This window comes from Gymnodraco acuticeps, unplaced genomic scaffold, assembly GCF_902827175.1.
Source record: "Gymnodraco acuticeps unplaced genomic scaffold, fGymAcu1.1, whole genome shotgun sequence".
NCBI classification, from domain to species: Eukaryota; Metazoa; Chordata; class Actinopteri; order Perciformes; family Bathydraconidae; genus Gymnodraco; species Gymnodraco acuticeps.
The window spans coordinates 134,315-149,500 of NW_022989992.1; the positions used below are offsets into that span (position 1 = coordinate 134,315).

General features: G+C 46.1%; 1 protein-coding gene across 3 annotated transcripts; it reads left to right on the top strand.

Annotated features, from left to right (window-relative positions):
- Window positions 1–346: 346 nt before the first annotated feature.
- Window positions 347–13,522, top strand: LOC117544056 (CMP-N-acetylneuraminate-beta-galactosamide-alpha-2,3-sialyltransferase 2-like). Of its 3 annotated transcripts, none has more exons than XM_034212844.1 (7): window positions 347–397; window positions 3,025–3,313; window positions 5,084–5,280; window positions 6,791–6,958; window positions 12,670–12,709; window positions 12,795–12,914; window positions 13,231–13,522. In XM_034212844.1, exons 2-7 carry the CDS (start codon window positions 3,065–3,067, stop codon window positions 13,402–13,404), a joined length of 948 nt encoding a protein of 315 aa, XP_034068735.1. In that variant the 5' UTR covers window positions 347–397; window positions 3,025–3,064; the 3' UTR covers window positions 13,405–13,522. The 3 variants fall into 3 exon arrangements, with proteins under 3 accessions (XP_034068735.1, XP_034068736.1, XP_034068737.1); XM_034212845.1 differs by having other exon boundaries at window positions 5,161–5,280; XM_034212846.1 differs by lacking the exon at window positions 5,084–5,280.
- The last annotated feature ends 1,664 nt before the right edge of the window (window positions 13,523–15,186 follow it).

Sequence of the window (15,186 nt, forward strand, 5' to 3'; positions counted from 1 at the left end):
AAATATCATACAATTGGTATCAGTAAAATGTATAATCTACAATAAAATCTCGTTTAAATTGTGTTACGATGTCTAAAGTTACTGATAAATCACATGTTTCCTGCCTGGCCTTGCCCGTGGCATTAGTTTATCATTTCCGGGCGGAGCCCCCGAGCCAAACAGCAGCAACCAGCACGTTGCAAAAGTCTTAATAGTAAACTGTGCCGCCGAAACATAATTTCAGCCAATCAGCGCCGTCAAATATTTTGGTCACGAGGGCGCTCGCGTTGGCGCCCACGTTGCTTACGTGCGTTGACGTGAGTTGCTTTTTAGACTCGTGAGTGACCAAGGTGACGTAGTAGTTGGATGAGAATGGTGTGCAGGTGGAGTCGCCGGACCTCGGTCCGCACCCAAACAGGTAAATGCTATCTTTTGTTTCACATGCTTGCTCTTCAAACAGCCGGGGACAGATACGATCTGTTCAGAAACTAGACAAAAGTTAAACAAGTACAAACCACAGACTGTCTGTGTCATGGAGAATACAGTCGCTGGTTTATTTATGTCTGTATAGGCCGGTGTTGTGAGTGTGGACGGTCGGAGCATATATAACGTTAGCTTAGCCAAGCTCCATTCAGAAACAAGCATTCTAAAAGGTTTTTCGCCTGCCGTCTGTCTGCAGACTTGTCAAAGCATTAATTCATGGTTTTTACTAACCGGTATTAGTATGTTGTTACGTCGGCATAATTTAGAAACGTGTATTACATTTTAATCACGGTAAAATATGTTCATTTTGTTGTAGTTGTAGCTCCCGAGCCAGCGCGTCTTGTTTGAATGATGCGAGTTTTACACAGCTGGCAGCCGCGGTGAAACTCGAGCGACGAGAGCGATGCGATAGGAGCGTTTAGAGCGAAGCGAAGATTCGCATCGCGTCCGGTCTGAACGCAGCATTAAAGCGAGCTCCGCGCTGCACTGGAAACGCGCCATTACATCACCAGAAGTCCTAATTTAAGGGGTCATTTCTCCCAAAAAAAATTGTTTACTCACTACATCAACAGCCCCACCAAAAATATTTTCCACCAGCCGCCAATGCACAGTTAATTTCCTTCTTTAGCAGCCTTAGGGAGAGCAACTGGACTCCTGTATTTGAATGGAATGTATGTTAAGGTAAGAGTGACACATATTTGGACGTATGTTAACTGTTGGTGTGTTTGTCTTTCACATATTTGTTCTTGTCATTAATCGTTGTCCTTTATGATGTTGTTAATGGAGCTGCTATGATACAAGATAACCTTTAGACTTGATCTTACAATAAAGTATCATGGTATAGTAGGCCTATAGTTGTTTTGAGAATGGTTAACTTGACTTAAGACATTTACCAGCCTTTACCTTAAAAATGTTTAGTTTTGCATTTCATTTTATTAATTCGCTTTTAAAGTAAGGCCAAAGTACATTCTTTCAACACCCCCTACACCCATTTTTATTTTAAAGATATGTCACCAGACAGGTCTGTGTCCAAATAATTGTTTTCAGAACCCAAACCTGCTTGGTACACAGTGTGATCAAGTCACAGGAGATATATCTTTTAACAGCACAGTAATGATTTATTTGATTGATGTATATACTGCATTGTCTTGTTTATGTTTCTTATGCTGGTGTTATATATTGTGTATCTTGTTTTGTATGTGTTTGTATGGCGACCTTGAGAGCCTTGAAAGGCGCTTATATAAAATAAATGAATTATTATTATTATAGTAACACAATAGAGAAAACAGAACTTACATCAAACAGAAGTACCTTCTATTAAATATTACACAAATACAATACAATAAAATAGTATTGTATTTGTGTAGGACTCTGAGTGTTTAGATAGTTAACTTTAGTCTAAGTTATCTCAGTGGGTCTCAAACGGTTTGGTCACCCATTTAGGCCTATGTCAACAATTATTTCCGAGGCACACCTTCATATGATCATTATAGCCTAGTTAAATAAACAAGAGAATACATGAAAAACAGTTATGAAATACTATATGACAGTAAAACAACTAACCCTAACCCAATACAGTTTAAAAGGGGAGTGATTTGTAAATATCCATGAAGAAAAAGAAAATCTGTTTACAGACAGTTCCGTTTCATATGGGTGTTAAGAGATGTATCCATAGATCTCTTAATGCTGCTCTCAAAGTGCACCAGATTGATGCATTTAACTTCAATATTTAAAAAAAACATCTTCCCGGCCGAGCCCAGACCCCTAGAAGAGGTGAGGACCCCCCTAGAGGATATGAGGTCCACCCCCCACTTGTAAAACTGCACTTTACCCCTGCTTACACCTATATGCTGATTATCGAGCCTTCGTTGTAACAGTCGCGGGTGTACTGTGTATGTGCGTGTGGGGAGTGTTGCAGTAGAACATTCAACTGTAGCGCCCGGTACATTAATGGGAAACCCTAAATGTTTGAGCACCTTCTATGAAACGTCAAACTACCCCACAGCAGCCCCAAAAGAAAATCTCTGGCGCCGCCACTACCTGTAAAACATGAACAACAGGCTGTCGCTGTCCAGGTTGCTAGGCGACAGTGCTACGGACCGCGGGCATCAGTGTCAGGTGACGCAAACAGGAAGTCCTCCGTAAACCGGAGCGTCTCATTCCGTAGACCGCTCGGTTTGCTGTTCTTTCACTTTATTTTTATATACATTTATTTTTGGACGAAAACTTAGCGTGAGGAAAGGCATGCGTGGCCTGAGTACGTGATATATGGGTTAATTGCGTGACTCTCACGCTCAATGCGTGAGGGTAGGCTATAATAATTTACCTCCAGTACTGAAACACATGCAGAACAATGTGGTATCCAGCAGCCCTGAAAGTGACAGATATAGGGATGAGATTAAAAAAGAAAAATAAGGTGTTGACTGAATTTATTTCAAAAGCAACACCAGCCTTCAGGGGGTTCCTCTATAACGATTGGAGTGAACTATGTCTTTGTTTTGCTGTCAGGACTGTTCATTCATCTTGGTTCACCGTTGTATTTCTCACATATTGTATCCACAGATTGGATGTGATCCTCACTTAAGAACCTCCAGTTGCCAAGATGAATAGAACAATCTTGTTTTGGATTTTCCTATTGTGGATCACTGCCATTGGAGTGTTTCATTCGTCTTCATGGATTTCATCTGTGTACCACGAGTCCTTTTCCCCTCGAGAGAACCAAAGTCTTTGTGCATGTCGCAAATGTATGATGGAGTATGAGCCATGGTTTACTGAGTTGATGAAAGCCTCTCCAGATCCCATTCTGACACCAGAAAACAAGATCTCAGCGGATGACTTTAAATGGTATCAGGTAAATATCAACTTTTACAATCTTTAAAGACACATATACACTTTATGACTTCTGTGTTTTCCAAAATAATATTACTAAAATAATCACTGACTGCGTATTTACATGTTCCCTCCAAATCAGCATCTTGCATCTGATCGAAAGTACATTTTTCTTTTAGTTCTGAAAAGTCATAATTCTGAGTAAAAAATGTTGAACTGAGATTATATTCAGAATTCAGAGATTATTCTCAGAACTCAAAAAACGTTGTTATGTTACTTTTGATAAAATCCAAAAAATAATTCACATATGGCCCTTGTTCTTTTTTTGTTGCTGTAACGGAGCGTCCACACTACAGCTTCAAAAAAAGCTTGGAGCTGGGCGTGTCTGAAGCTTGGGGATTTTATTCAAGCAACGCGACCAACCACCAATCACATGAATCTCCCGCCCCCGACATCCAAAGCAAAAACCCCCGGGGATTTTATGGGAGCAATATATATATATATATAAACTCCCCAAACAGGCGAAAACCTACCAGTTTCACCCACTGTCTCTGCCACCTCCCTCCATGCTTGGTTCCTCCGGTTTGTATCCCGGTAGGTGAAGAGGGTCTGGTCATACAAAACCGGATAATTAGTTTCTCCTCCATCTTTTTTTGAAATATAGAAATGAACGGCGGGATATCTCTCCCAGCTTAGACGCGGTTTGATTGGCTACGGCTTGAGCTGTCAGATTTTCCGAAACAGGATTTGATTGGCTGGCGCTGGCTATACATCAATATGTGTCCCCGGTGTGTCAGGGAACTCACAAAGTGTCAGAATATAAAACCCTCTCTCTTTTCCTCCGTACCCACATCTCTAAAAACGGGGGTACAACGGAGTTGATCCAGAATTGCTGCGTCATGACGACATTACTAAAATGTGGGCTGGTTTTACTCCCGCGGTCCTATCAGAAACAATGCAACGTGTCTTGGATGTAATATGGTGTTTGTCTACATTAGCAAGTATCGCTAACACTCAGAGATAACTTGTGCTGAAGAGAGTATCACTGCTCGCATGCGGACTCCAAAGGGGCGTGGCCAGCAGCTCCAAATGGGGCGTGGTCAGCAGCAGCTCGGGTTACATTTAAAGGGCCAGACCCAGAATCAGCACATTTGTAACAGGGCTGAAATAAAGGGATATGAGGCATGGCTACAATGGGCAATCTGTTTGGTATTTTGAGCAAAACACTTCAGAGACATGTTTTGTATAGGTATGGCCCTATAATATATTGTTAAAATATAGCATAATAGGTGAGCTTTAAAGGTGGGGTAGGTACGTTTGAGAAACCGGCTCGAGATACACTTTTTGTTATATTCCATGGAATGCTCTTAACATCCCGATAGCAATGAATATCTGAAGTGCTTTGACAAAAAATCCATAAAAAAATATCATCTGTGGAAGCCGTGGTACTGTAAAAAGCACGACCAATCATCTGAGCCGGCTAAAGTAACTGGATGGCCTACCTGCCTGTCAGCCTTCTATCTGTGCACAAACTTATCTCGTGCCCTCATTGGGCATGAGCGCGTTCGTGTGTGTTGGAGGAGGGGCTCTGTGAGGAAGTGGCAGATTTGTTCCGGCTGTGTATTTTCAAATACTAGCACACTCGAGCTGGTTTCTCCAAAATTACCTACCCCACCTTTAAGTGAACTGCACAGTGGGTTCTGATAAAGTAATTTGTAAATGAATAGCTAGCTCCCTATGAATGTGGTGCACATCATTGTTAAAGACAATCTGTTCTTGTTATGTGTTTCAGAGAATACAGACAGACAGACGCGGCTTCGGTGTCTACAATAAAACAGTGAATAAAGTATTTAAAATCTTCCCACGCAGAAATGATTCACCTAAGCCCAGCCCTAATCGCTGCAGGACTTGTGCTGTGGTGGGAAATTCTGGTAATTTGAAGAGATCACACTATGGACCTCTAATAGATTTTCATGATATCGTCATAAGGTAATAAATCATCAGCTTCAGTGTTAAAGGTCACCCATTACGCAAAATGCACTTTTTGATGTCTTTTATACATAAATATATGTCCCTGATGTTTAAGGAGGCTCACAAAGTGTCAGATAATAAAACCCTCTCTCTTTTCCTCCTTATCCAAATCTTTAAAATGCGGGAACAACGGAGCTGATCCAGATTTGCGTCCGATATGACGTAATATCTGAAATATGGACCTATCAGAAACGTTGCTATCAGAAACAATGCCCGACTGTTTTGGACGTAATATGGTCTTTGTTTACATTAGCAAGCATCGCTAACACTCAGAGCTAACCTGTACTGGAGAGAGTATGTGTAAAAAAGCAGGAAACAAAAAGGAACTCACCTTGTGGTAAACCTGAGAGAGAAAGCATTTGAGCTCCAATCCTTGATGTGGTTTTGAACATGATATGGCGTTTAATTTAAGCAACGTTTAGCTGAGTTTCTGCCGAGTAGACACTCTTCTCTTCACAGAGCTCACTGCTTGCATGCGGACTCCAAAGGGGCGTGGTCAGCAGCTCCAGAGGGGCGTGGCCAGCAGCAGCTCGGATTACATTTAAAGGGCCAGACTCAGAATCAGCACATTTGTAACAGGGCTGAAATAGAGGGGTATGAGGCTAGGTGATCTGTTTGGTATTTTGAGCAAAACACTTCAGAGACATGTTTTTTATAAATATGGCCCTATAATATATTGTTAAAATATAGCATAATAGGAGAGCTTTAAGTGAACTGCACATTATTTTGGAATTGATTTTGAGAACTAAGGTGGAATCCTTCAGACACTTCACCCCAAATTGCTCCTGTAGGGATTGCCCACAGTACTGAATGTATGTAAGTCGCTTTGGATAAAAGTGTCTAACAAGTGACATGTAATGTAATATATTAAAGGTCCCCTATTATACTATTTTTAACAGTATATTATATGCCTCGGATATATACAAAACATGTCGTCATTGCAGCATCCCATAAACCCCTCTGCTTCAGCCCTGTTTCAAAAGTGCTGATCATGTGTCTGTAGCTTTAAATGCAAATGAGCTGCTGCTGGCCACGCCCCTCTGAGAGATGATTGGTTTTAAAACACAATGGTGCTCTAGGAGGAGATTCAGGCGATAAGGCGGGACCTTGGTTGTTTATTGGCTAATGGTTGCACAACCCCCAAAAAACATTTTGACATTACAAATTAATCAGCTCATTTTCAGACAGGTTTTTATATTGATGGATCAGGTCAAAAACATAGGGAAGATTTTTTTCCTGAAACTAATCGAATCTCTTAACACAGAGACGACACATGTATAAAAGACATCAAAAAGTGGATTTTGCATAATAGGTGACCTTCAATTGACGCTTCAGCCAATCCTCAAATGTATCCATCTTTCACTAACAAGCAACCTGATTCCATATTTCCTTCTCATGTGAGTGACTTTCAAGCTTTTGTTTTAAATCCATGATGTACAAATGTATATCCTCTGTCCGTACCATTTAGAATCAACGAAGGCCCGACCATAGGCTATGAGAGAGATGTAGGAAACAAAACCACACATCGGGTGATGTTTCCAGTGAGTGCTACTAATCTGGACAACAGCACTCATTTTGTGATGTTCCCATTCAAGATAAGGGATTTAGAGTGGCTCATCAAGACTTTCAGTCCAAGGTACAGTTGGTGTGTGATATATGTGTGTTATATATTGTTGGGTATTAATATAATAATAGGCAGCTGGTGAGGCTCGGGATAGGGAAGGCTGATATTTAAACATCACAGAAGAAATGTGTATGTGTATGACAGCAATGCACCAACTGACCAATAATATTGCACGGCACAGGAGCTACAAGGGGATGGTAGTTTAAAGCAGGTTCTAATCAATATTTATTATAGCTTACAAGGCTACAGTAAACATGAGTAACAATTGTGTAAGAGATTGTCCCTCATGTGGCTCTGGGTTCATAATGAGTTATGACCAGCTCACAGTATGCGAATCCTAACTGGGATCAGAGCACGCGTACGCGGCTCTAAACCAGCAGGTAGCATGCACACACTGCGCCCGACTCCCCTCGGGCGACAGAAAGCGGAGAGCGGACGCTCTTGCTGCTGCGGCCGAGGAGGACGATTGGCCCGTCCAGGCTTACGAGCCCGCGGACGGGGGCCTTGTGTCCCTGGGGCCGAGTGCCGGGCAGGAGTCCAACAACTCCTGCCCCGCCTCCCTCCACGGTTCACCGTTCGGTTCTCCCCCGGACGAGGGAGACAGAGTCGGAGCAGGGTGCCAGCTTGGCGGCCAAACATGCTTTCCCCCTCTCCGTCACCACAGCGCTACCGGCGATAGGTGGCATCCTAGGGGAACTGCCGGAGATCATACGCAAGGCGGCCGCCTGCAGAGATCTCCCTGTTCCCCTCGCTCACCGGACGACATAACCGGAGTTTTTTCGCGGGTGCAGACGGTCAGGAGTGACCCGATCTGGCCACACTTCCCAGCCATCAGGAGGTTCCAGGAGGGGCGGCGGAAAAACCCGAGGCTTTTGTTCCCCTCACCAAGGTGGAGGGGTTCACAGATGCTGGTTTCCCAGCCACCCCTTCTCTGGAGCCGAGCCTGACGGCGTTTTTTGGGGTAAGACAGGTCAACATAACAGAGACCAGTATGTCACCCGCCAGCCCGACCGGGCACCAGTGTGCCTTTCAGGCGGCGGTGAATAACATTGCGCTGCTCTCCAACTCGGTGGTGACACATAGAGCGGTCCACCACCAAGGCAGAGGAAATCAGCAAGACGGCCAGCACGGCGCTCATTCTGTGCGCGTCCGTCGCTGTCTCCCAGGCGAGGATTTCCGTGTGGGTGACACAGATCCAGCGCCACCTCTGGCTGCAGCAGGCGTCTGTTACGGAGACGGCCAGAAAAGGGCTACTGGACGCTCCAATCAGCCCGGACGGGCTGTTCGGACCCCAGTTCCACGCCATGGTGGAGTCCATGAAGACGGCCGCGGAACAGGCAGACGGCATTTGCCAGCATGTACAGCTGGCTCCAGCCTGCTGAGCGCCCACAGCGGCGCCCGCGCCGGCCACAGGAGGCTGCAAGCGGAGAGACGCCCACAGCAACCGCCTCGGCGTCAGACTCGCCCTTCGGCGGCTGCAGGGGCTCCGTCCCACGTCTCCGCTCCCCCGCCACCCCAGAGACAGGGTCTCCCGGCGGCGAGTCAAAGGGGAGTGAGGCTCCCCCGCTCCTGGTCTGCTCCGTGAGAGCCTCCGAGGAAGCAGAGCCGGTAATTAAGCCGGCTGCCACTAATCTGTTGATTAAGTAGACAGCAGGGCTCCCTGCAGAAGCCTGCTGGTTTTAACTTCGGTTAATAACCTGCAGAGCTCGCGGCATCCCTCTGTCCGAGATACGCCTCCTACACACGGTCATAATAAACCCATGAGCGCCGTTATAACGCCTCGTGTGGACAGCACTGCACACACCTCCATTCATCCCCTGAGCGTGTACACGCCTCATGATGAGAGCCGGAGTGAAACGCAGCTTGTGGAGGCTCCCTGGCGTGGCTCGCCGCCATGACGACCACAGAACATCTCGAACATGTGCGCCCGCTCTCAGAGTGTTTCTCAGAGTGGCAGCGCGTGTGTCTGATGGACAGATGGATGAGCAGGCTGATCAAGCAGAGGGTACACCCTGCAGTTCGCCTCTCCCCCCCACATGCAGTTCAATGGGATACAGGAAACACTCCTGTTATCCCAGGAACAGTCTTGCGCTCCATTCAGAGCTGCTGGAACTCCTGTTGAAAGAGGATATATCCAGGGTTCCTCAAAGGGAGGAAAATCAGGGGTTTTAACTCCCGTTATTTTTCTAATCCCGAAAAACACTGGGGGAATGAGACATCCTCGATCCGTCAGTATTCCACATGCTGACGATCAAACAGGTGCTGGAATGTGTTCACCAGGACGACTGGTTCACTTCCACCTGAAGGATGCATACTTCCACGTACCCATCATCCCAAAACACAGGAAATTCCTGCGTTTTCTCATTTCAGGGAATATCAGACCAGACGATCGTCTGCCGTTCGGATATTTCCTGGCTCCTCGCATTCTTTGTGTAGAGAAAGCTGGAGCCACTACACAGAGGAGGGATGAGAGTGTGGTTTCCTCTGGACGACCTGCTAGTTGCTGGCTCGCTCCAGGGAGGAAGTCGCTTTACAGACGGTACATATCGCATCTGTCAAAGCCTGGGTTTCATAATAAATTGGAAGAAGAGCTGTCCTCTTCCCTCTCAGACAATCGGTTATCTGATAGTGGAATTAAACTCAGCCAGCATGAGAGCGCGGCTCTCACGGCAGCGAGTGGAAGAACTGACAGCTCTCCTCCGGCATGTCACAACCCGCACAGCCCTCTCCGTGACGCAGCTGCTCGGCCTTGGCGTCAGCTGGTCACGTGATGATCCCCTTGGGTCTCTTCCAACAGGGGGACACTCCAGAGGTGGTTCATTCGCTGCAGAATTCTGCTGTTTTTAACCTATTGGTTTATAAACTGCAGAGCCCGTGGCATTCCTCTGTCCCAGATATGCCTCCTACACACGGTCATAATAAATCCACGAGCACCGTTATAACGCCTCGTGTGGACAGCATACACACACCTCTCATCCTCTGCCTCATGATGTGAGACGGGGTGAAATGCAGCGTGTGGAAACTCCCTCGCAGCCCTTTTGCCTCAAGGGCAGCGGCGGCGGCGATGGCGTGGTTCGTCACCATGATGACCATTACGGCACATCACAGAGAAGCCTCTCCCCCCAGCAGTTCCATGGGATACAAGAAACACTCCTGTCATCCCAGGAACAGTGTCTTTGGGTTTTTACCCCCGCTATTTTTCTAAATCTCGGAAAAGAACGGGGGAGTCGCCCCGTTGCTGTACAATCAAACATGTGTTGATTTGCACAGACAACAGGCCACGGCTATGGAAGCAACCTACCTCAATCGCCAGGGAGGAGTACGATCTGCGCAGCTTCTGAACGCAGCCAGGCGGCTGCTGTTCTGGGCGCGCACACACGTTGCTCTCCATCAGAGCAATGTATATTCCTGGCGAATTGAACAGAGGGGCTCGCAGAGCGCAGCAGCCGTGTTATGCGAGGAGTATGGAGACTCAGACCTGTGTCACGTGCACTGGCGCCTCAGTGGGATTTGGCTTTGGTTTTACGCGCACTAAGCAAAGCCCCATTTGAACCTTTAGACCAGGTTCCCCTTAAACTGTTGTCAGCCAAAGTAGTATCTATCAGAGAAAAGGGTGATTTGTCTGCTCTCTCTGTGGCTCCGTCATGCCTCCGGATCCAAGGAGATGGCAGTTCAGCTGTTTTACGCCCTAACCCGGCTTTTATGCCAAAGGTCATCACAAGCTCTTTAGAGTCGAGAGTGATCACCTTGGATGGCTTCTTTCCCCCTCCTCACAGGTCGGAGGAAGAAGCCGCGTCTCATCTCCTCTGTCCTGTGCGCGCGCTGTCCTGCTAGTGCACGCACAGCTGCCTTGTGCCATTCTCAGCGCCTGTTTGTGCATTATAGAGAGCGCTCGATCGTCTGCACAACGGCTGTCACACTGGCTGTGTGAGGCTGTGTCACAGGCATACTGTATGTCTCCTCTGGGGTGGATCCCCTGGAGAACATCAATGCGCACTCCACCAGAGGAATTTCCTCCTCCACGGCTTTGCACGGAGGAATGTCAGTGGAAGATATTTGCACTGCTGCATATTGGTCTTCCCCCTGTTCATTTATTCATTTGAGGGATGTCTCCCATTCCTCTCTGACACACTTTGTACGGAGTGCCTGGTCAGAGTGAGTGACGTCAGGGATCCAGCCGTGTGCTCTCCTGCCTGTCTGCACGCAGAGAGCTGCCGTTCCCCCTCTGTTTGTCGCTGGGCAAGGTGGGACCTTCGTCTCTACTTTTTCACAGCGGCAAGTATGTATTGTTCCCAGCCTTCGTCCCCTCATGGAGAATATTCATATTATGCTATATTCCAGGGACGGCGATGCGCCATTACGCATGGCGCAATAGGCATGGGTTATTATCTGAGCAGGTATGTCTGTGCTTCTAGTACCGGGCGGACCCAGTGGGGCGCAGACTACATCATGGTTCGCCCTTAACCCAATAGCGATAGCCTTAGAGGGCGAAGCCATATACGAAATAGAACTGAGGTTACCTACTGTAACCCCAGCTTCTATGAGTATTGGCGTAGCCCTCTAAGTGCTGGGCCCCACTGGCTCCACGAATAGCTGAAGAAAAGTTATTTTGTATGGGAGCAGATTGTCGGGCCTCCTTCCTATTTATACCGGAAGGAGGCCCGAGGGTGGGGCCCACCTTGAGAGTGGGCGTGGACTACAAGTGTTTCAGTGCTGCGCGGTTGCGCAGGGGATTACCCAATAGCGATAGCCTTACCCCCAGTTTCCACCGGGTCCGTCTGCGCCGCGCTGCTCCGTGTTACGGCTGCGCCGCGGCGGTCGTACGTATCGCGGCCACTCTAGTCAATGGGTGCTATTCCACCACACGTGCCGTGTTACGGCTCAGACGCGTCCCAGAAGCGGCTCGGCGCAGCGCTTCTCTAAAATTAGGATGAATTCTATGTTTGCTGCGGCGCAGCCGTAACATAAGGTCAGGGCAGGCAACCCCCCCTCGCAGGAAGTGGAAAGGTGAGCATCCGGGCCAGGCCCATCCCCCACATATACTAATTTAGCAGACCCCCCTCCTTCATCAAAACACCTCCACTACGATACGCACAATGGACAACGAGGTTTTCATCATGGAAGTGGACTATTACAATTATTATTAACTGTGTCTGTAGACTACAACACAACAAAATAGGAAATGTATAACAACAATAAACACAATTTAAACAGACACAAAAATAAAACATTTAACTAGGTCGCCTACTTACTTTCTTGTAGAAGTACAAATGTCCAGGATGCCCGAATCAATAACAAAACTGCGAGCCTGCACGACGCTACGCTTCTGAAACGCGTCCGGTGGGTTATGGCGCTAGAGGAGGTCGGACCAAAACCGCGGCACAGCCGTGACGCGACGCAGCGCGGCGCAGACGGACCCAGTGGAAACTGGGGGTTAGAGGGCTACGCCAATACTCATAGAAACTGGAGTTACAGTAGGTAACTTCATTTTCTACGAGCCTACCTCTGCTCATTCTGACAGAATTTTGAGTTAGCATATAGTGCTAACATGTGTTATCTGAGCAATACATGTATTAATTGACTATAATACCATAGCCTTATAGGCCTACTACAGGCTGATATTGGGATCTGTTAGACATATTGTATAGGCAAGAACAACATGGACTAATTTGAAACCATTTCGAGAGAAAGACTTCAACAACATGTCATGTTTCCTCCAACAGTGAAAATGCTACCTCAGGGTTAAAAGCTAACAAGGATTTGGTGAGTGAGTATTTTCCATTATACAATTTATGCTAATTCGTTTTTGATGAATGTCAAAATGAAGTCCTACTTTAATCCTAAACAGGTGATGATCCTCAGTCCAGCTTTCATGAATTACGTTCATTTGAAGTGGCTCGGGAGGAAGGGCCAATATCCATCCACTGGCTTTTTGACTTTGATTTTCAGCATCTACATGTGCGATGAGGTAGGTTCATTGTTATTCATTCACATAAAAGAAAAAAATGATATTACAATAAGGTCAAATATTTTTAGAATGAATTGTGATCCAATCTAAATGTATTCTAACAGTGAATATTAGTGCTTATATTACATGGGCTACTGCTACAACTTAACTCTAAATAAAAAATGTCATACGTTCACACAAATGTTAATGAGGACAGCTAATTGTCCAAAAGTCAGATTGGTAATGCTGCCAGAAAGCTAGGTTATAAAATCCATGATAATATTCATCTTCAAGTTAAATCCATATGACTTTCAGTGTATTCCTGTTGTTTTCACAGGTCAGTGTGTTCGGCTTTGGAGCAGACAGTAAAGGAATGTGGAACCATTACTTTGGAGAAGTACTTAATTTGCATCCATGGACAAAAACTGGCAATCATCCTGGATCTGTTGAGGCTGCAAAGATTGATGAACTATTTAAGCGAAAGAAAATAAATGTATACAGAGGATGGTAATCTTAGTCTGCCACGAACATTACCTACGACTTTATTTATTCATCATGTTCATTTTACAAGAAAAATGGGAGTTTGGTGTGGTAGTATGAAAATAAATAAAGTTCAGTCAGACAACTCACATGTTTCTTAATATGTTTATTAGAAGCAGCATATAGTTTGAGTTTGGCGTCTAGGCTCGGGCCTCATCACTCCACAGATTTACAAAGAACATTGAGTGATGATTAGATAACTATCCCCCGAGCCTACAGGTGGAAGCTGGGGTGGTGGAAGCTGGGGTGGTGGAAGCTGGGGTGGTGGTGGGGTGGAAGCTGGGGTGGTGGAAGCTGGGGTGGTGGGGTGGAAGCTGGGGTGGTGGAAGCTGGGGTGGTGGAAGCTGGGGTGGTGGTGGGGTGGAAGCTGGGGTGAAGCTGGGGTGGTGGAAGCTGGGGTGGTGGAAGCTGGGGTGAAGCTGGGGTGGAGCTGGGGTGGTGGTGGGGTGGAAGCTGGGGTGAAGCTGGGGTGGTGGAAGCTGGGGTGGTGGTGGGGCAGGCGAGCATCCGCAACATGAAACACAGCAGCAGGAACAGGAACGTAGCAACAGCAAGTGAACACATCAGCAGCAGCATTAGCGAGGCAGAGGCAGGCAGACCTGGCAGCTTAAATAGAGCGGCATGTTTAGGAGAATGTGTTTGGTTGGTTGTAAGAGGGACGAGGTGCGTGTTAATGTATCAGGTGCTCGAGTTGACTGCCTGAACTAGCTCGCAGGCTTCGCCCCATTTGTTTCTTATTGTCATAAATGTTTATTGTTTGTGCATTTAGGTTTGGGGGAGTCATTTGCAGAGGTGGGTCATTGTTTTGCAAGTCCGAGTCAAGTCTCAAGTCTTTGCGCTCAAGTCCAAGTCAAGTCTCAAGTCAGGATGGGCAAGTTCAAGTCAAGTCCAAGTCCTAAACTTTGACAAAACGAGTCTTAAACAAGTCATTATGTGCTTTTCACCAAATGTAATGACATCGATCAACAGGATAATACTTAATAATCAAACTGCTCTTTATTAGTCACATTAATAATTTAATAATCCATTTTCTCTCTGCTGGTAAAGTAACGTGTGTTTTTCTAATTTAAGAGGGTTAGGGTTAGGTAACCCTAACCCTAACCCCTAACCCTAACCCACGCAGGGCTCCTCCGGAGCCCTGCGCTCTTCCCAACCATTCGTTCGAAATGATCTTGTCCTCACTGAGCTTTTATGATGCTTTTAAAAGGGTTCTTATAAGGTTTAATAAGAGCCCTGCGCTCTTCCCCAACCTAACCCTAACCCTGATTCAGAAGGAGTTTAATGTATAAGATCCCTGATGTTAAGGTAACCAGAATGTTTATTTCCACTGTGTACAACATGTTGTAAGGGACCCACAATCTAACTTTATGCAAGGGATAATGTGCAGCGAGGCGGTCTCTATGGGGAAGAGAACACCTGAATCTAGATCCCTCTGCAGGTGGTACTTTAACTATGTTTTGATGCTAATACTTTTTTACTTGTAACATTTTGAATGCAGGACTTTTTATTGTACAGGGTTCCTGCAGGTTTCGCCAACTCAAATTTAAGACTTTTTAACACATTTTTAAGACCACTTTGAATAGAATTTAAGACCTATTTCACGGCAATAAAGTATGAAGGAAAATGTATATAAAGAAGAAATACGTCCCATAATCACTTACAAAGTAAATGTATTCATGTTCAACATAAGAACAGTGACTGAACATAACAGCATAACAGTACAGAACTGTGTGTGTGTGTGTGTGTGTGTGTG

Coding starts and splice junctions, on each gene's coding strand:
- LOC117544056 (XM_034212844.1), top strand. CDS start 3,065: ATGAATAGAACAATCTTGTTTTGGATTTTCCTATTGTGGATCACTGCC. Junction 6,959..12,669: donor ATCAAGACTTTCAGTCCAAG/GTACAGTTGGTG, acceptor TTCCTCCAACAG/TGAAAATGCTACCTCAGGGT. Junction 12,915..13,230: donor GCATCTACATGTGCGATGAG/GTAGGTTCATTG, acceptor TTGTTTTCACAG/GTCAGTGTGTTCGGCTTTGG.